The following is a 20,299-nucleotide window of genomic DNA, read 5'->3' on the forward strand; positions in this document are numbered from 1 at the left end:
TGCTTCTATAAGCAACCAAGTGCCTCGTTATAAAGGGGAGCCTGGATGCACATAAAAACAGCTGGAAATTACTCCCATATATATCCTGAGTTGAGGTCATCTTTCTGCTCGACAACTAGACACACCTTATTTTCAAGTCAGATTGCTCCTTCCACCCCTAAAAAAGCTCACTACACCTTCAATGTTTTAGTAACATCAAGGATGAAATGGGGAAGTGTAATGGGCATAAAATTGCATAAGATTCATGACTCTCACTTCATGACCAGACTTTTATCCTTCAAAAGCACACTTTTCCCCCTTTCCTTTATGCCACCCAATAAATGGGTTTATCCACTGTAATAAACCCAGACTCCATTCATGTTCTATTGATTCGGGTCTCTTCATGTATCTGATCGTGCCCTGATGGTTTACATTAAAGCTCCACACGAGAATAAAAGAGAGCCAAAAACGGCTAAAAATATTTTTCCCCCCAAATGTTTACTAGTGAGAGAATTTTTTTCTTTTCATAGTGTAATGTCAAGTTAATCTTTGCTCCCCAACTACTAGCAAAGCCTGGAATCTGAAACTAAATTGTCTTATTAGCCTCTGCCTGGGGGTAAATATTCGTGGAAAAGAATTAGAAGACAAGATTGGAGCTCTTGAATAGAAGTATTTACTCAGCCAAGGCCAAGCTAGTCTTCAATTTGCTTCCAAGCCAGCTTTCATCATGGCAACTGGAGATGACACAGTGACATTTGTATCCATGAGATTTATTTGTTAAGACATTTTGGTATCCTTTGAACCATTCTAATAGCCCAACGCTTTTGCCTTTTGCTGTAAAAGCCATGTGTTTCATAAAAACACTCAAGATACTTATTCAAAACACCTGGACCCTTCCAATACTATCGAGCCATCAAAAGCTGGAAGTTATCCAAAGTATTATGTACTTAGAATGTAAATAAAGAGCTCCTGATCCTCACTGGTTGCTGCTCCAGTTTTAAGAATTATTGTCAGTGGTTCTTGGAGCCTAAATTTGAATTACTGGGGCTGGGCATTCCTAGATGAGGACACTAGGCTACAAAACTCCTTAAAGGAGATTAGGCTGAGGTCAAGTCTCACAATCTTCAAGACATACCACTCACCTCTTTCTGCAGGCATTTTCTTATGGTCCTGTAATTGAGCAACTTTGATATCCAGAGGGAAAGAAAGCCATTTTGTTTCCTTTTCTTGAAGGATTTTATGTAAATAATAACAATAAATGGATATAGCCAGATAGGGGAGTACAAGTAAACAATGAGACAATTGGTCTGCTTGATAGGCAGTGGTCTCTGCATGCCAGCAATCTCAATCTCACCATTGTTGCCCAATTTTCCTATAAGCAAATGGACAATTCGACTGTGGCTTTTATCAGTCAATTTCTTTGTCAAGACCACCAAACATCATAGAAGTTTTACAGCCAATAATTAGATCTACACTTTTTCATTGATTCATACTGACAGTAAAAGCTGAAATCTCTGGAGAAGCTGTGTCTTATCTTAGGGAGTGTCAAAAAAAGCTCGCAGAAAATAGACAAAAGGAACAGCGTTTTTCTTTTTTGGCTCAGGAATTGGCAAAAACGGAATCCAGTATTGAATATTTAGTGGTCAACATTGAATATCAATAGATAATTCCTCATTTCGCCACATAAAAGAGCAACTAACTCATAAAGAAATTAAGATTAATGTATTTAAAATATATTTCCACAACACATTTTCCCCCCACTATAGTCTTTTTGCTCTTTGCTCCAACTAAAAATACACTGATACTAAGAAGACTCAAGCGTTTTTGCTGCGTTTGAGGGAGGGTCACTATACAAAAGTGGAGGAAGGATGTGGGAGGGCTCATCGTAAAGACACTGGACTGAGCCTAAGGAGATCAGGGTTCTATTGCCAGCTATGCCACAAACTACCTAGGTGGCCTCAGGCAAGTTACGCCACTGCTGTGTGCCTCTGTTTCCACATCTGCAAAATGGTGATAATATTACCACAGAATATGTTGTAAAGTTAAATTAATTAATATTTAAAGATGCTTAGATACAATAGTAATGAGCATTATTGAAAAGCCAATAAATGAAGTTGGGGAAATCCTGATATAAACCCATTTCCGTTTCAGAAGCATGCAAAAGAATGGTTACCTAACTCTCGTAACTGTTGTTCTTCAAGATGTGTTGCTATGTCCACTCCAAATCCCGCCCACCTCCCCTCTGTCGGAGTATTCCGGCAAGAAGTAACTGAGCAAGCGGCGGGTCGGCGGGGACCTATATACACTGCCATAAAGGCGCCACTCCAGGGCTCTCCACAGCCGACCCAACAGGTACTGCTAGGGGAAAAACCTTCCGACGATCGTGCACACAGCGCACTCACACCCCTATTGGAATGGACATGAGCAACACATCTCTAAGAACAACAGTTACCTACCTCTCATAACCATTTTTTCTTCTTCGAATGATTGCTCATGTGCATTCCGATAGGTGATTTCCAAGCAGTTTCCCTGGGGGAGGGGTCGGAGTTCACCTGGTTGCTGAGTGCAGGACTGCCCTGCCAAAGGCTGCATCATCCCTCGCCTGTTGTGTAATGGCATAGCGTGACGTGAAGGTGTGGATGGAAGACCACACTGCTGCCTTGTATATGTCCTGGATAGGGACCTATGCCAGGAATACTGGGGACAACGCCTGCGCTCTCATGGAGTGCGCCATAAGCCAAGGGGCTGAAATTTTTGCCAGGTCGTAGCAAGTCCTGATACAGGACATCATCCATGATGAAATGCGCTGGAACGAGATTGGGAGCCCCCTCATCCTTTCTGTAATTGCAATAAAGAGCTATGGTGACTTACAAAATGGCTTTGTGCGTTCAATGTAGAATGCTAGGGCATGCTTAACATCCAGGGAATGGAACATGAGTTTTCTGTTACTGGTATGGGGCTTAGGGAAGAACACAGGTAAAAATATATCTTGGTTCACATGAAACTGGGAGACTACCTTTGGCAGAAATGCAGGATGAGGGCGTAGCTGCACCTTGTCTTTATAAAAGACCATATGGGGGGCTCCGAAGCCAGCGCTCTGAGCTCGGATACCCTTCTGGCTGAGGTTATGGCCACCAGAAAGGCCACCTTCCAGGAAAGGTCGGACAGAGGGCAGGTTGCCATAGGCTCAAAAGGGGGCCCCCCCATGAGTGCGGACAGGACCAGGTTGAGGTCCCACTGGGGAACGGGCCGTCTTACCTGGGGATAAAGTCTGTCCAAGCCCTTGAGAAACCTGCCCACCATGGGATTACCAAAGACTGACCTACCTGCTGCCCCCAGTGAAAGGCCAAAATGGCAGCCAGGTATACCCTGAGAGATGATATTGCCAACCCCTGCTGCTTAAGTTATAACAGGTAGTCCAAAATAAGGGGATTTGGCGCTAGCTGCGGTTCAGTTCCCCTCTGCAGAGACCAGATGGAAAAACACTTCCACTTTGCCAGGTACATGGCACGAGTGGAGGGTTTCCTACTTCCCAGCAGGACCTCCCTCACTGGGTCCAAACACTGAAGCTCAAGAGGGTTCAGCCATGGAGTTTCCACGCCATGAGGTGGAGGGACTCCAGATTGGGTGTTTCAGACGGCTGTGGTCCTGTGTGATTAGGGTCAGGCACACAGGAAGCGCTACTGATCTGTCCACCGAGAGGTTCAACAACATGGTGAACCAGTGCTGGCAGGGCCACGCTGGTGCTATGAGGATCAAGGAAGCCCCGTCCTGGCGAGTCCTGAGGAGAACTTTGTGTATGAGAGGGAAGGGCAGGAACATGTACCACAGGTGACTCGTTCATGGAAGGTGAAAGGCATCCGCAATGGAGCCTGGGCTGTGGTTCAGGAAAGAGCAGAACCGCTGTCACTTCCTGTTGCTCTATGTCACGAACAGGTCTATGTGGGGAGAGCCCCACCTCTGGAAAAATTGAATGAGTGATGTCCGGCCTGAGGGACCATTCATGATCACAAGCAGTTGAGGTGATCGGCTGGCTTGTTTTGCGCTCCTAGAAGGTGTGACACTTCTAGGTGTATCAAGTGGGCAATGCAAAAAATCCCACAGTTCGAGGGCTTCCTGACACAGGGGAGAGGAGCGAGCACCACCCTGTTTGTTTATATAGAACAACGCTGCAGTGTTGTCTGTCAGCACCGACACAAATGCACCCTGCAGGCGGGCCTGGAACGCTTGGCATGCCAGACGAACCGCCCTCAGCTCCCTTACGTTGATATGCAGCGATAGTTCTGTGTGGGACCATAGGCCTTGGGCTCTGATATTGCCTAGGTGCACTCCCCAACCAAGCGCCAAGACGGCTGTGACTAGGGATAGCATAGGTTGGGGTTTGGCAGAGGGTACTCCTGCACAACTTGTGGTTGCAGCCACCAGTGGAGAGACTCAAGGATGCAAGGGTGGAGGGTAACTATCGCATCCAGCAGGTCCCTGCCCAGCGTGTGCACCCACGCCAAACATGCCTGGAGGGGCCGAAGGTGTAACCTGGCGTGCTGGACCACATATGTGAGGCCACCATATGCCCAGATAGTTTTATGCAATTTCCAGCCGTGGTTGTGGGAAATTGGCGAAGATTTTTGATAGTGTCCGTGAGTGCTTGAAAATGCACCTCAGGCAGGAACACTTTGGCTTGCGTGGAGTCCAAGAGAGCCCTATGAATTTTATTCTCTGTATCGGGGCCAGTGTGAATTTGGGCACATTCAATAGGAGTCCCAGCCTACAAAATGTGGCCCGCGCCAGAGACGCATGCTCTGTGGCCCGTGCTTGCAACTTGGCCTTGATGAGCCAGTCATCTAGGAACGGGAATACTTGCACCTGACATTTCCGGAGGAAGGCTGCCACAACCACCATACACTTGATGAATACCCCGGGGGCCGCTGAGAGCCCAAATGGGAGCACCCTGAACTAATAGTGCTAGCCACTGACCACGAATCTCAGGAATCATCTGTGGGCCGGGATAATGGAAATATGGAAGTACGCGTCTTTCAAGTCAAGGGCGGTGGAAAGTTAAAGTCTTGCAACCAGTCCCCTGGATCCAGGGAAGGAATGACGGTGGCCAGAGAGATCATGCGAAACTTCACTTTCCTTATGAATGTGTTGAGGTCTCACAGATCCAGAGGAAATAGCGTGAGTAGAACCCCTTGCCCCTGATCTCCTGAGGAACCTCCTCTGTTGCCCCAGAGCGAGAAGTGATTGCACCTCCTGCAAGAGGAGTTGTGAGAAGGGTCCCTGAAGAGGGATGGGGAAGGAGGGTGGGAGGGAATAGAATTGGATAGAATATCCCACCCCTACCGTGCTGAGGACCCAGCGATCTGACACGATCTGGGACAATCATGTATGGCAATCTAGAAGGAACCTCCGGGGCAAGGACGTCCACCATTTAGTCAGACTCCATCACCTCTTCTGCTTGGTGTCCATTGCCGGTAGGGTGGCGGTGGTGCCTGCCACCGCCTTGTTTGGTGAGGAGGAGGCTCATAGGACAGGGTCTTCCTGCCCTTCTGGCTCTCTGGAGGCTGGGACAGGTACCTCAGAGCTTCCTGTGACTGGAGGTGGCTCTAGTGTCACTTATGGCACTGGTTCGGGTGCTGCGCCTGAGCATGACAGTCCAGAGTCCCTGTCTCGTGTGGGGTCCTCAGGAGCCCTGGGGGTGTGGCGAGCCACCAACATTGCTGGGGGGGGGGGGGCAGGATGCAGATGTCACCAATGCCAGCCTGGAGCCCTGACCCTGAGCCTGATGGTAGGTCCACGGGGTCCAAAAAGGCATTGGACTTGGCCCTGCCACTGGGGCAACCAGGCGACCGCCGGTGCCAATGATGCCACTGGTCTGCGGTGCCGGGACCGGTGCCAGGAGTGATAGTGGCTGCGTCGAGAGACCGAAAACTCAGCGTCTGACTTGGACAAGTAGTCTGTGCCTGACCACAGGGGGGTGGAGCCCGACAGTGCTCGGGAGCAGTACCAGGGAGATGGTGAGCAGCGCCGTAAAAATCACAGGCTTGCCACAATGATGAACCAGATGCGGTGCCGCCATCAGTGCTGGAAAGGGTGCTGGAACCACATGCCGTGCCAGGATAGATGCTGCAGCTGGTGCCGCCGACGGTGCCTGGACTTGCAGTACCGGGACCTGTGCCGCCATGGCAATGAGGTCCCATGCTGCCTTGTAGGTATCCAGCGTGGAGGGAAGGTCGAGCTCTTCCTCCAAATCCTCCCAAGTTGAGGAGGTCACCAGATGTTGGGGCCAGACTCAGGTGTGCCGGGTCTTAAGGCCCAGACCGTGGGTGTCCCGCCAGAGGACGCACCCCGCTGGAGTCCCCTCCTGGCTTCTTGATAGGGAAACGACCCTTGTCCACCTTCTTTTTCTTGTGCAGCACCAGGGACTGTGAGCAGTGCTGCCTGGTGGCACTGGCCTTATGAGTTGGGGAGTGGCGCCAGTACTCCTTGAAGGAGTTCTTCCTCAGTGCCGGGACATCCCGCATTGAGACCTGGGCGCTGCGCACCGATGATGCTGGTGCCACTTTCAGTGCTGCCTGTGGGCAGAGGGCCAACTCCATCAGGAAGAGCTTCAAATGATAGTCCCACTCTCTCTCAGTCCTGGGTCTAAAACTCCTGCAAACTGGGCACTTATCTGTCTGATGGCCCTCTCCTAAACACTTGAGACAGGCAGCATACGGATCGCCTGTGGGTATAGGTTTAGCACAGCTCTCGCACGCCTTAAGCCTCTGTGACCGAGGCATGCCCCAGTGCCTGGGGAAACTAGGGCGGGGGGAAGCCCACCGAAGTAGAGTCCAAACAACTACAAACTACTATATAACAACAACTATGTACAACAAAGAAAAGGGAACCACTAGGTAGGCACTTGTGAATGCAAGAGACTGAGCTGCTCCAATGACCATCATTGGTGGTAAGAAGGAACTGAGCAGGCGGCGGGTCAGCAGGGACCTATATACATTGCCATAAAGGTGCCACTCCAAGGATCTCCACAGCCAACTTGACGGGTACCGCTAGGGGAAAAACTTCTGACGATCGTGCACGTGGTGTGCGCACACATCTATTGGAATGCACATGAGCAATCACTCGAAGAACTAATAATTATTATTATGAAATTAGACTCATCTTTTCCTTGAAATTTCCCCCACCCCCCGCCCCATTAGTCCATTACTGTTAAAAATCCCATTCTCGTTCTCCATCTCCAGGACACATTATACAGCATAAAGCACACTGATTGCATGTCAGTTTCGCTACTTACCCTATCACCAGACACAAGACGGGTACCATTAGTACTCCAGTTTAGGACAGTAATTTCTGCATTATGGTTGGGGGGTATTGTGTGGTGCTCTTTGTCCTGTTTGTTAAGCACCACCACTTCCCCTGTCTCCCAGCCCACTGCCAGGATCAGTCGGGATGGGTGCCAGCTAAGGGATGTGGCCTGAAAACTCCTTTCAGTGTGTGAATCAGGCACATGCTCTCCCTGCAAATGGAAACAAACAGACCTCATTACAGGGCTTTGGGATAAACCCTCTTCCAATTCAACACACATCTGCCCTCCACCAAGTAAGATATTTTCTGCCATAGAGGCAAGATAAGCATAGACCACACTGTAGTAACATCTGAAGTGGGGACACACAAGACATTTCTTTCCTATGTTGTTCACAAGTACTTCACATGTATAGATATTTGTTTAAAAAAAGTGATATGTGACAATTATTTATGAACACATACAATATTGGTATTAAAAGTCTCTGCCTCACTTTGCTTTTCTGCTCTATCTTCTCTCGGTATATACAAGGAACTCTCACTGACACTAAAGAAACTTTCATTCATGTACTGGGGATTGAGAAGGTTTCTAGGACTGAAGGTACAAGAGGATACTTTTGACAGTCAAGGTGGGTGATTGAATATTTTTCTATAGACCAACTTCTGTTGGTGAAAGAGACAAGCTTTCAAGCTACACAGAGCTCTTCTTCAGATCTGGGAAAGGTACTCAGAGTGTCACAGCCAAATACAAGGTGGAACAGATTGTTTAGCATAAGTAGTTAACGCATATTCTCAGAGACCCTTCAAGGTGAAGTGGTTCATTAACACACCTCAGTCATATGACAAAAGAGGGGGTTTAGTGGGTTTAAGGACTGCCTGTCTTCTTTCTGGACTATTCTTGAATTCTCATGTTTGAGCAAAAAAATATAGTTGTTACTCTATGGTACTATTATTTTAGATGCAGCTGTGATTATAAAAAAAAAAAAAAAAAAAAAGAACTGAAATAGGCAGATCTTCCTTTTACAATTTCACCTTTAAAGTAGTACTGAGTGTCAGTGAATGCAATGAGTAATACTAAATGAGCAGTATGGTAATAATAATTAAATAACTGCATTGACTTATTTTGTCTGAAGACTATCCACCTTCAAGATCACCATCATTTTCTATACTTTCCAAGTTATCTGCCAATGATAGTGTTTCAGTCACATCATGTATGTCACATAGCCACAGTATATCACCTTTAGCAAAAAGAAAAAAGAAAAAATCTCCATCAGCCAGAAACAACTATATATAAGTTTGTGGTAAGAACCAGCAGATTACAAAAAGAGGTAATTGATGAAAAAATTGCCTCGTTTGTTTATGCAACAAACTCTCATTTCCATATGATTGAGAACCCACACTTCATTAACATGGTTCAGTCATTAAGACCAGGATACAGTCCACCGAACAGAGTAGATGTCGCAGGCAAATTGCTGGATAAAGTGTATGAAAGAGAAATTGAGCAGTGTGCAAAAGGTCTAGAGGGTAAAATTGTTAACCTGAGTCTTGATGTTTGGAGCAATGTCCACAATGATCCTGCTATATGTGCTTATGTGACAACAGAAGAAGAGAATGTTTTCCTTACAGAAACAACTGATACATCAGGAAATGCACACACAGAAAAATACTTACAAGAAGTAGCAGTAAAGCTATAACAAACTGGGGGGGGGGGGAATTCAAATGTCTAGTATGCAGTTTGGTCACAGACAATATTGCAAATGTATCCAAGATGAGAAGAAATCATTTAGAAGACAGTGAAGAGAGTCCTAAGCTAATAACATATGGTTCCAGTGCTCATTTGATGCACCTCCTAGCCAAAGACTTCAGTGTTCCAGAAGTAAAGGCTAATGTTGAAATTGCAAAATACTTCCGTAACAACCACTTAGCAGCAGCTGTTCTGAAAAAAGTGGGAGGAACCAAGCTAACTCTCCCACAAGACATGCGATGGAACTCAGTAGTGGACTGCTTTGAGCACTATATCAAGAACTGGCCTAATCTGATGACAGTTTGTGAACAAAATCGTGAAATAATAGATGGCACCGTCACAGCCAAAGTTCTCAACATTGGGCTTAAGAGAAATGTTGAACACATGCTGAGTACCCTGAAGCCTATTTCTGTAGCCTTGAACAAAATGCAGGGAAATAGCTGTTTTATTGCTGACGCTGTTGATATCTGGAAGGAACTGAGTGAGATCTTAAAAAGAGAAATATGCAATGACAGAGTTAAATAACAAGCATTAAAAAAAATGAATGGAACAAGCACTATCTCCAGCTCAATATTCTCAATACTCGGTACCAGGGTCAAACCTTAACTGCTGAAGAAGAGGAGTTGGCTATGACATGGACATCCAGCAATCATCCCTCCATAATGCCAACTATAATAAACTTCAGAGGATGAACCATTCAAGACATACATGTTTGCTGATGATGTTTTAAAAAAAGTCACACAAGTGAGCTGGTGGAAGTCACTTAAGCACTTGGATTCAGAGACTGTTGAAGTAATAATCTCACTTTTAACAGCAATAACTTCTTCTGCCAGTGTAGAAAGAATTTTTTTCCTTTGGACTAATTCATTCCAAACTGAGAAATCGTTTGGAACCTGAAAAGGCAGGAAAGCTTGTTTTTCTTTTCCAGATTATGAACAAACAGGAAAATGAAGGTGAAGACGACTGAGTTAGCCACAGAAGCCAATATTTTAAGTTTCTCATATTGACCTGGCTGACAGACGATTAAATTTTTTTTTTTTAATGTTTCATTTAACTATTTTAGTTAAAAACAATTTTAACAGAAACAAACCTGATTTTAAAAATATTGACTGTTTAAATTCAAAAATTCATATGCTTGTTTTGTTAAAATATTTTATGTTTGCAGTTGAAGAAAAAAATCCAGAATACATAACGTTTTTGTTTTAGTTAAATAAAACAATTTAAATGTCTGACTGGTGATGTTCTCCTCCTAATACAACATGGCAAGAAAAGCCACCAAATATTAAGGATTAACCTGTTGAATTGGAGATATTTATGAAGTCACTGGGAGGTGAACTATCTGCTTCAATTACCTTCCGTAAATGAAATAACCAATCATTCATTTTCAGATATAGCTGTAAAACTAATCTGAAAAGTTTTCAAAATAAATCACTTTAAAAATGTATAGTGTGTACCTTCTAAAAATGAAACCTACATCTATCCCTAAGTTGTGAAGAATATTTATTAAGGTTATAACAATCAACAAAAATGCACTTTTATGTAGAAATCCATGATTAAATTGAGTCTTCCTGACTAGTGATTTAAATCATGATTTAAATCAATTTAATTTAAATCAAATCCACCCTGCTTGAGAAGTCTATACAGTTCTCGGGGGTGGGGAGGGGGAGGGAGAGAGTCACTGTCCACACTAGTATCAGAGGGGTAGCCGTGTTAGTCTGAATCTGTAAAAAGCAACAGAGGGTCCTGTGGCTCCTTTAAGACTAACAAAAGTATTGGGAGCATAAGCTTTCGTGGGTAAGAACCTCACTTCTTCAGATGTCCACACTAGGGAAATCATGCTACAATTGCAGTAAGCAATAACCATAACATGGACAGATCCTATATGATAAAATGATCTGACTCTAGCAAGCTGGCTCACCCTCTGGGTGGAGAAATTATTCTGGGTGGAGAAATTATTCTGTTTTTTACATTCCCTGATATGGGGAACACAAATTCAAGCTGAAACCTCAATAAATATTTCCTTGGTGCTGAATATCCCAAGATAAAATTTGGCTTGGTGTTCACAAGAACTAAGCATGCATCCATTTCACTGTAATTTTTCCCCCTTAAATCAAACTAATGACTTCTCAAGCTACATTCTTCTTGCTTTGCCTATTAGAAATTTCAAATATTGCCAATGGAAATATTTTTTCCTTGGTTTGTGTACACACGGGGGAAAAAAATCAACATTTACCAACATTTAGTGATAAAAATCCAATTCTTCCAAGCCTAACAAAGGCCTGGTCTACACTACGATTTTAGGTCAAATTTAGCAGCATTACCTCGATTTAAGCCTGGACCCGTCCACACGACGAAGCCCTTTTTTTCGATTTAAAGGGCTCTTTAAATCTATTTCTTTACTCCACCTCTGACGAGGGGATTAGCGCTGAAATCGGCCTTGCCGGGTCGAATTTGGGGTAGTGTGGACGGAATTCGACGTATTGGCCTCCGGGAGCTAACCCAGAGTGCTCCATTGTCACCGCTCTGGACAGCGCTCTCAACTCAGATGCACTGGCCAGGTAGACAGGAAAAGGCCCGCGAACTTTTGAATCTCATTTTCTGTTTGGCCAGCATGGCAAGGTGCAGGTGAGTGCAGATCTCATCAGCGGAGGTGACCATGATGGAGTCCCAGGATCGCAAAAGAGCTCCAGCAGGGACCGAACGGGAGGTATGGGATCTGCTCCCCCTATGGGGAGACGAATCCGTGTTAGCTGAACTCTGTTCCAGTAAACGAAATGCCAAAACATTAGAAAAAGTCTCAAAGGGCATGAAGGACAGAGGCCATAACAGGGACACATAGCAGTGCTGCATGAAAATTAAGGAGCTAAGGCAAGCCTACCAGAAAGGCAAATGGAAGGTCCAGGGCAGAGCCATGAACATCCTGCTTCTACGCTGAGCTGCATGCCATGCTGGGGGTGCAGCCACCACTACCCTAACCCTGTGCTTTGACTCTGTCAATGGAGAATCATGCAACACGGGTTTTGGGGACCAGCAAGATGATGATGAAGAGATTGAAGATAGCTCCCAGCAAGGAAGCGGAGAAACCGGTTTCCCCAACAGCCAAGATACGTTTTTCACCCTGGACCTGGAGCCCCCGAACCCACCCAAGGCGTGCTCAAAGACCCTAAGGGCGGACAAGGAACCTCTGGTGAGTGTACCTTTGTACATATTACACATGGTTTAAAAGCAAGCGTGTTTAATGATTAATTTGCCCTGGCATTCGCAGCCAGTACAGCTACTGGAAAACGCTGTTAACGTGTATAGCGATGGAGTGGAAACCCTCCAGGGACATCTTCATAAAGCTCTCCTGAATGTACTCCCAAAGCCTTTGCAAAAGGTTTCTGGGGAGGGCTGCCTTATTCTGTACGCCATGGTAGGACACTTTACCACGCCAGGCCAGTAGCACGCAGTCTGGAATCATTGCATAACAAAGCATGGCAGCGTATGGTCCCGGTGTTTGCTGGCATTCAAACAACATTGTTCCTTATCTCTCTGTGTTATCCTCAGGAGAGTGATAGCATTCATGGTCACCTGGTTGAAACAGGGTGTTTTTATTAAGGGGACATTCAGAGGTGCCCATTCCTGCTCGACTGTTTGGCTGTGGCTGAACAGAAATGTTCCCAGCTGTTAGCCATGTGATGGGGGGAGGAGTGAAGTGATCATCAGAGAATTGCGTGTGTGTGTGGGGGGGGGGGTTATTTGGGTTTGTGCTGCACGCTAACCCGCAAACCACAGCCCCTCCTTTTAAATTGCCAACCCACTTTAAATGGCCAACCCAACGGCCACTTGGTATGGGAAATGAGGGCGCTGCTGTTTGAAACCATTCCCACATGTTATGAAGGTTAAATAAGCCAGAAGACTGTAGCTTACCATGGCTGCCTGCAAGCCAAATTCTGTTGCCTGGCACTGCGTGAGTGATCTCTCACCAAACCGTCAGGCCCTCAATACAAGAGGCAAAATGCGACTTTGTAACAAAAGCATGTGTTGTGTAATGTGAACAGCAAGGTTTAATGGGAAAGAGCGATCCTATTGTTCTCTAAAATGTGTCTTTTTAACTACCAATCTCCCTTTCCCCCCCCCCCACCAGCTATAAATGTTTCTCCTTCACAGAGGCTAGCAAAGATTAGAAGGCGAAAAAAACCGCATTCGGGATGAGATGTTCCCTGAGCTGCTGCTGTCCTCCCACACTGACAGAGGTCAGCAGAATGCGTGGACGCAGACAATATCAGAGTGAAGGAAAGCACAATACGAACACGAGGAGAGGTGGCGGACTGAAGAGAGTAAGTGGCAGGCTGAAGATGATAGGTGGCGTCAGCTTGCTGACAGAAGGCAAGAGTCGATGCTCCAACTGCTGGAGCATCCAACTGATATGCTCCAGCGTATGGTTGAGCTGCAGAAAAGGCAGCAGCAGCACAGACCACCGCTACAGCCCCTGTGTAACCAACAGCCCTCCTCCCCAAGTTCCATAGCCTCCTCACCCAGATGCCCAAGAATGCGGTGGGGGGGCCTGCAGCCACCCAGCCACTCCACCCCAGAGGATTGCCCAAGCAACAGAAGGCTGGCCTTCAATAATTTTTAAAGTTTTAAAGTGCAGTGTGTCCTTGTCCTTTCCTCCTCCCCCACCCCACCTGGCGCTTCCCTCTTCCCCCACCCCTCCCGGGCTATCTTGGCAATTATCCCCCTATTTGTGTGATGAATTAATAAAGACTGCATGAATGTGAAGTAACAATGACTTTATTGCCTCTGCAAGCGGTGATCGAAGGGGGGGAGGGGAGGGTGGCTGGCTTACAGGAAGTAGAGTGAACCAAGGGCGGGGGGGGAGGGTTTCATCCAGGAGAAACAAACAGAACTTTCACACCGTAGCCTGGCCAGTTATGAAACTGGTTTTCAAAGCTTCTCTGATGCGCACCACGCCCTGCTGTGCTCTTCTAACTGCCCTGGTGTCTGGCTGTGCGTAATCAGTGGCCAGGCGATTTGCCTCAACCTCCCACCCCACCATAAATGTCTCCCCCTTACTTTCACAGATATTGTGGAGCACACAGCAAGCAGCAATAACAATTGGAATATTGGTTTCGCGGAGGTCTATCCGAGTCAGTAAACTGCGCCAGCATGCTTTTAAACGTCCAAATGCACATTCTACCACCATTCTGCACTTGCTCAGCATATAGTTGAACAGCTGCTGACTACTGTCCAGGCTGCCTGTGTATGGCTTCATGAGCCATGGCATTAAGGGGTAGGCTAGGTCCCCAAGGATAAACTATAAAAGCAGCAAAGAGTCCTGTGGCAAAGTTCCTCCTCTATCTTGGTGGGTCCTGCGCTTATTGGCGGATTTTCTTGCCTCAGAGATTCACCATGTGGGTTGAGGAACAGCCCAGAGACCTTCCCCTCTGGAAGAACCCACAGTCCAGGTCAATTAGGAGATTTGGGAGGAACCTGGGCCCGCGCTCTACTCCAGGTTCCAGACCAGGGCCCTGTGGATTGCAGTTGCCTATAGTGCCTCCTGTAACAGCTGCATGACAGCTACAACTCCCTGGGCTACTTCCCCATGGCCTCCTCCAAACACCTTTCTTATTCTCACCACAGGACCTTCCTCCTAGTGTCTGATAACGCTTGTGCTCCTCAGTCCTCCAGCAGCGCACACACTCTCAGTTCCTTGCGCCTCTTGCTCCCAGCTCCTCACACTCGCACCACAAACTGAAGTGAGCTCCTTTTTAAAACCCAGGTTCCCTGATTATTCATAGATTCATAGATTATAGGACTGGAAGGGACCTCGAGAGGTCATCGAGTCCAGTCCCCTGCCCGCATGGCAGGACCAAATACTGTCTAGACCATCCCTGATAGACATTTATCTATTTAGCCTGCCTTAATTGATTCTAGCAGCTTCTTCTTAATTGGCTCCAGTTGTCCTAATTAGCCTGCCTGCCTTAACTGGTTCTAGCACGTTCCTGATTACTCTAGTGCAGCCCCTGCTCTGGTCACTCAGGGAACAGAAAACTACTCATCCAGTGACCAGTATATTTACCCTCTACCAGACTCCTGTACCCCACTGGTCTGGGTCTGTCACACACCTTAGACTAACAGACGTAACAGCTTTCCACGAAAGCTCATGCTCCTATACGTCTGTTAGTCTATAAGGTGCCACAGGACTCTTTGCTGCTTTTACACATCCAGACTAACACGGCTACCCCTTTGAAGGATAACTATAGGCATTTCAACATCCCCAATGGTTATTTTCTGGTCTGGAAGAAAGTCCCTTCCTGCAGCTTTTGAAACAGACCAGAGTTCCTGAAGACGCGAGCGTCATGTACCTTTCCCAGCCATCTCACGTTGATGTTGGCGATACGTCCCTTGTGATCCACCAGTGCCTGCAGCAGCACTGAAAAGTACCCCTTTCGGTTTATGTACTCGCTGGCTTGGTGCTCCGGTACCAAGATAGGGATATGGGTTCCATCTATTGCCCCACCACAGTTAGGGAATCCCACTGCAGCAAAGCCATCCACTATGACTTGCACATTTCCCAGAGTCACTATCCTTGATATCAGCAGCTCTTTGATTGTGTTGGCTACTTGGATCACAGCAGCCCCCACAGTAGATTTGCCCACTCCAAATTGATGCCCGACTGACCGGTAGCTGTCTGGCATTGCAAGCTTCCACAGGACTATCGCCACCTGCTTCTCAACTGTGAGGGCTGCTCTCATCTTGGTATTCTGGCGCTTCAGGGCAGGGGAAAGCAAGTCACAAAGTTCAATGAAAGTGCCCTTACGCATGCGAAAGTTTCGCAGCCACTGGGAATTGTCCCACACCTGCAACACGATGCGGTCCCACCAGTCTGTGCTTGTTTCCCGGGCCCAGAATCAGCGTTCCATGGCATGAACCTGCCCCATTAATACCATGATGTGCACATTGCCGGGGCCATACTTTGTGAGAAGTCTATGTCCATGTCTATTTCCCCATCACTCTCGTCACTGCGCTGCCGTCTCCTCCTCGCCTGGTTTTGCTTTGGCAGATTCTGGTTCTGCATATACTCCAAGATAATGCACGTGGTGCTTATAGTGCTCATAATTGCCGAGGTGATCTGAGCGGGCTCCATGATCCCAGTGCTATAGCGTCTGGGCTGAAAAAAGGCGTGAAACGATTGTCTGCCGTTGCTTTCAAGGAAGGAAGGGAGTGGGGGCCTGACGACATGTACCCAGAATCACCCGCGACACTGTTAAGGCAGACTCATCAGGCATTGGGATCTCAACCCAGAATTCCAATGGGCGGCGGAGACTGCGGGAACTGTGGGATAGCTACCTACAGCTACCCACAGTGCAACACTCCAGAAGTCAACGCTAGCCTCGGTACTGTGGACGCAGTCCACTGACTTAATGCACTTAGAGCATTTTGTGTGGGGACACACACAATCTACTGTATAAAAACAATTTCTAAAAACCCGACTTCTATAAATTCGGCCTAATTTCGTAGTGTAGACATACCCTAAGCCTAACAGCTTTAAACCTAATAGAGGCTAAATCATAATATACTGATTGTCATCTTGGGACATGAAGTAGTGTTTAATCCATGGTATGTTGTTGTACATTTGGCAGGTAAAGTTGCATTTCTCATTCTATGACCACCAAGTAGCCCCTAGATCAACAGTATGCTGGCAATCAGCTCAAAGAAGAATAAAAAAGCCAGTAGTCTGTAAAACTCAAGGTGGTGTTTCTGTTGTTTAGATACAATTAATTCATGAGGAACTCACTACTGACTTCAGGAAAGTCTAAAATTAATTAGGATAATTTGATTAGCCATCAATATCACTGAGCATTATGAGCAACCAAAATTGATAGAGAAGGATCCAGGAATATAAACCAGCCTACAATATATATATTTATTTAAAAAAAACCTGCTGAACTTCATAATTCCGTTCCACCACAGTTATAACAGCAATCAAGAGATCACAGCAAAGTAACATTAAGACCAAAGTAGAAGTTCCTGGATGCTTACCTGTTCCAAATAGATATCCACACTGCCTCCAGATGTTGGGCTAATGGAAGCAACAGCCAGAAGTGGATGAAGAGGGTGCCAAGTTATGTTGGAAGGGGACCCAACTGAATCAGGGACTTCTATTCTGTGACCAACATACACAGCCATAGTGACATACACAGTCCTAGGTAGAGTCCAGATCTGTGCAAGGGAAAAAAAAAAACTCTAACAGATTAAATTAAGAACTGGGCAAGATTTAAAAAAAAACAAAAAAAAAACCATCTTCTTCATTGTACTATGGTGAAAATAAAAAGGGTGAAAATGACGTTTTGGTACAACCTTTAGAAGCACACAAATTTCCTTATTGAAATAGTCCAATGGTCCACGTAGGCCAGTATCTTGCCTCCAGCAGTGGCCTGAACTGGATTATTTCAAAGGAAAGTGAAGGAATCCAGAATTTCCCTGCCAAATTTACAACACACCACGGATTAAACATTACTTCATGTCCCAAAATGACAATCAGTATATTATGATTAAGCCTCTATTAGGTTTAAAGTTGTTAGGCTTAATTAGGCTTGGAAGAATTGGATTTTTATCACTAAATGTTAATAAAAATCGAATTCCCTGTATAAACACAGAGACAGCAAAATAGGCAGCAGAGACCAACTGCCGCCCCCCCCATACAGTACACTATTGTGTTAAACGTAAACTACTAAAATATAAAGGGAAAGTTTAAAAAAAATTGACAAAGTAAGGAAACTGTTTCTGTGCTTCTTTCATTTAAATGAAGATAGTTAAAAGCAACATTTTTCTTCTGCATAGTAAAGTTTCAAAGCTGTATTAAGTCAATGTTCAGTTGTAAGATTTTGAAAGAACAACATAACGTTTAGTCATGGGTGTGCCCGGGTGTGCACAGGCACACCCTAATGCAGGGATGGGCAAATGGCTCCACTCTCCCGTCAGCCGTCGGCCCCTCCCCCGCCTTCCCAGGCCAGCCCCCGCCTGCCACACACACAGCCCCCGCGGGTCCCCCCGCCTGCCACACACACACCCCCGTGGGTCGCGCCTGCCACACACACACCTCCCGCCCCGGAGCATCCCTGCCTGAAAGAAAGCAGCACGGCCTGCTTGTGCTGCACATTCCTGCTCAACGGCTGTCTACTGCCCCAGGGTCCTAGTGTCCCCCCATCCCTAAATGGCAGGGCAGGCTGCCCTTACCCTGCCCTTCCGCCCTAGCCCTGAGCCTCTCCAACGCCCCAAGCCCCTCAACCCCAGCCCTCATCCCCCCACACCCTAATCCTCTGCCCCAGCCCTAGCCCTGAGCCCCCTCCTGCATCATGAACCCCTCATTCCCAGCCAGAGCCCTCATCCCCCCGCACCCTAATCCTCTGCCCCAGCCCTGAGCCCCCTGCATCATGAACCCCTCATCAAAGCCACGCTACTGCAGCGCTGCCCAGGGCCGCTCCTGGATGCGGCACGCTGGGCTCTGGGAGGGTGGGAGGCAGGGGTAAGCACATGATAAGGCCCTCTGGGCTGGGCACCCCCACACCCCATCCTCCCCCCAGCTCTGAGCCCAGCCCCTCTGAGCCAGGCACCCCTTGACCCCATCCCCCCCACAGTCCTGACCCCCAGCTCTGAGCCCAGCCCCTCTGAGCTGGCCAGCTGGGCATCCCCCAGCTCCGAGCCCAGCCCCTCTGAGCTGGGCACCCCCATACCCCATTCCCCCACAGCCCTGACCCCCAGCTCCAAGCCCAGCCCCCTGAGCTGGGCACCCCCAATCCCAGCCCCCCACAGCCCTGACCCCCAGCTCCAAGCCCAGCCCCTCTGAGCCAGGAACCCCCCGACCCCATCCCCTGCTGCCCTGACCCCCGGCTCCAAGCCCAGTCCCATCAAGCCTGGCACCCCCTGACCCCCCGCCCCCCACAGTCCTGACCCCTAGCTCTGAGCCCAGTCCCTGTGAGCCTGGCATCCCCCGACCCAGAGCCCAGCTCCCCACCCAGTCCTGGGCAACAGCTGCGCCACTCCCAGACAGCGACAGCCCATTGGCACCAACCATCACCAGCACCCAGCGACAGCCCATTATAAATTGCAAATGTATACATACCATTAAAGCATTTAATGTTTTAAAATAATGTATTTTGTGTATTTTCAAATTATTAAAATAATTTTTGAATGGATTTCACTGGTTATTTTTTACACGATGTGACGGAGAGACTGCCGAGACTCATCAAGCCCTCGGATCGCTACCCCTTCCTGCTTCTCCACGTGGGCACCAATGATACTGCCAAGAATGACCTTGAGCGGATCACTGCAGACTACGTGGCTCTGGGAAGAAAGATAAAGGAGTTTGAGGCGCAAGTGGTGTTCTCGTCCATCCTCCCTGTGCAAGGAAAAGTCCTGGGTAGAGACCGTCGAATCGTGGAAGTCAACGAATGGCTACGCAGGTGGTGTCGGAGAGAAGGCTTTGGATTCTTCGACCATGGGGTGGTGTTCCAAGAAGGAGGAGTGCTAGGCAGAGACGGGCTCCACCTAACGAAGAGAGGGAAGAGCGTCTTCGCCAGCAGGCTGGGCTAACCTAGTGAGGAGGGCTTTAAACTAGGTTCACCAGGGGAAGGAGACCAAAGCCCTGAGGTAAGTGGGGAAATGGGATCCTGGGAGGAAGCACAAGCAGGAGAGTGCAAAAGGGGAGGACTCCTGTCTCATACTGAGAAAGAGGGACAATCGATGAGTTATCTTAAGTGCCTATACACAAACGCAAGAAGCCTGGGAAACAAGCAGGGAGAACTGGAAGTCCTGGTACAGTCAGGGAATAATGATGTGATTGGAATAACAGAGACTTGGTGGGATAACTCACATGACTGGAGTACTGTCATGGATGGATATAAACTGTTCAGGAAGGACAGGCAGGACAGAAAAGGTGGGGGAGTTGCGTTGTATGTAAGAGAGGAGTATGACTGCTCAGAGCTCCGGTATGAAACTGCAGAAAAACCTGAGAGTCTCTGGATAAAGTTGAGAAGTGTGAACAACAAGGGTGATGTCGTGGTTGGAGTCTGCTATAGACCACCAGGCCAGGGGGATGAGGTGGACGAGGCTTTCTTCTGGCAACTAGCAGAAGTTGCTAGATTGCAGGCCCTGGTTCTCATGGGAGACTTTAATCACCCTGATATCTGCTGGGAGAGCAATACAGCGGTGCACAGAAAATCTAGGAAGTTTTTGGAAAGTGTAGGGGACAATTTCCTGGTGCAAGTGCTGGAGGAACCAACTAGGGGCAGA

At 47.4% G+C, this 20,299-nt stretch overlaps 1 protein-coding gene across 4 annotated transcripts in view; it reads right to left on the minus strand.

Moving 5' to 3' along the window:
• The window catches only part of IFT140 (intraflagellar transport 140), a 247,720-nt gene that overhangs the window by 212,338 nt on the left and 15,083 nt on the right, over window positions 1–20,299 (minus strand). For all 4 annotated transcript variants that reach the window (XM_034784204.1, XM_034784203.1, XM_034784206.1 and 1 more), the window contains exons 2-3: window positions 17,048–17,227; window positions 7,271–7,492 (exon numbers count right to left, since the gene is read on the minus strand). In XM_034784204.1, the coding sequence (XP_034640095.1) occupies window positions 7,271–7,492; window positions 17,048–17,194 (369 nt within the window). In that variant the 5' untranslated portion in view covers window positions 17,195–17,227. The remainder of the gene's footprint in view (window positions 1–7,270; window positions 7,493–17,047; window positions 17,228–20,299) is intronic.

Source organism: Trachemys scripta, chromosome 10 (assembly GCF_013100865.1).
Source record: "Trachemys scripta elegans isolate TJP31775 chromosome 10, CAS_Tse_1.0, whole genome shotgun sequence".
Lineage (NCBI taxonomy): Eukaryota > Metazoa > Chordata > Testudines > Emydidae > Trachemys > Trachemys scripta.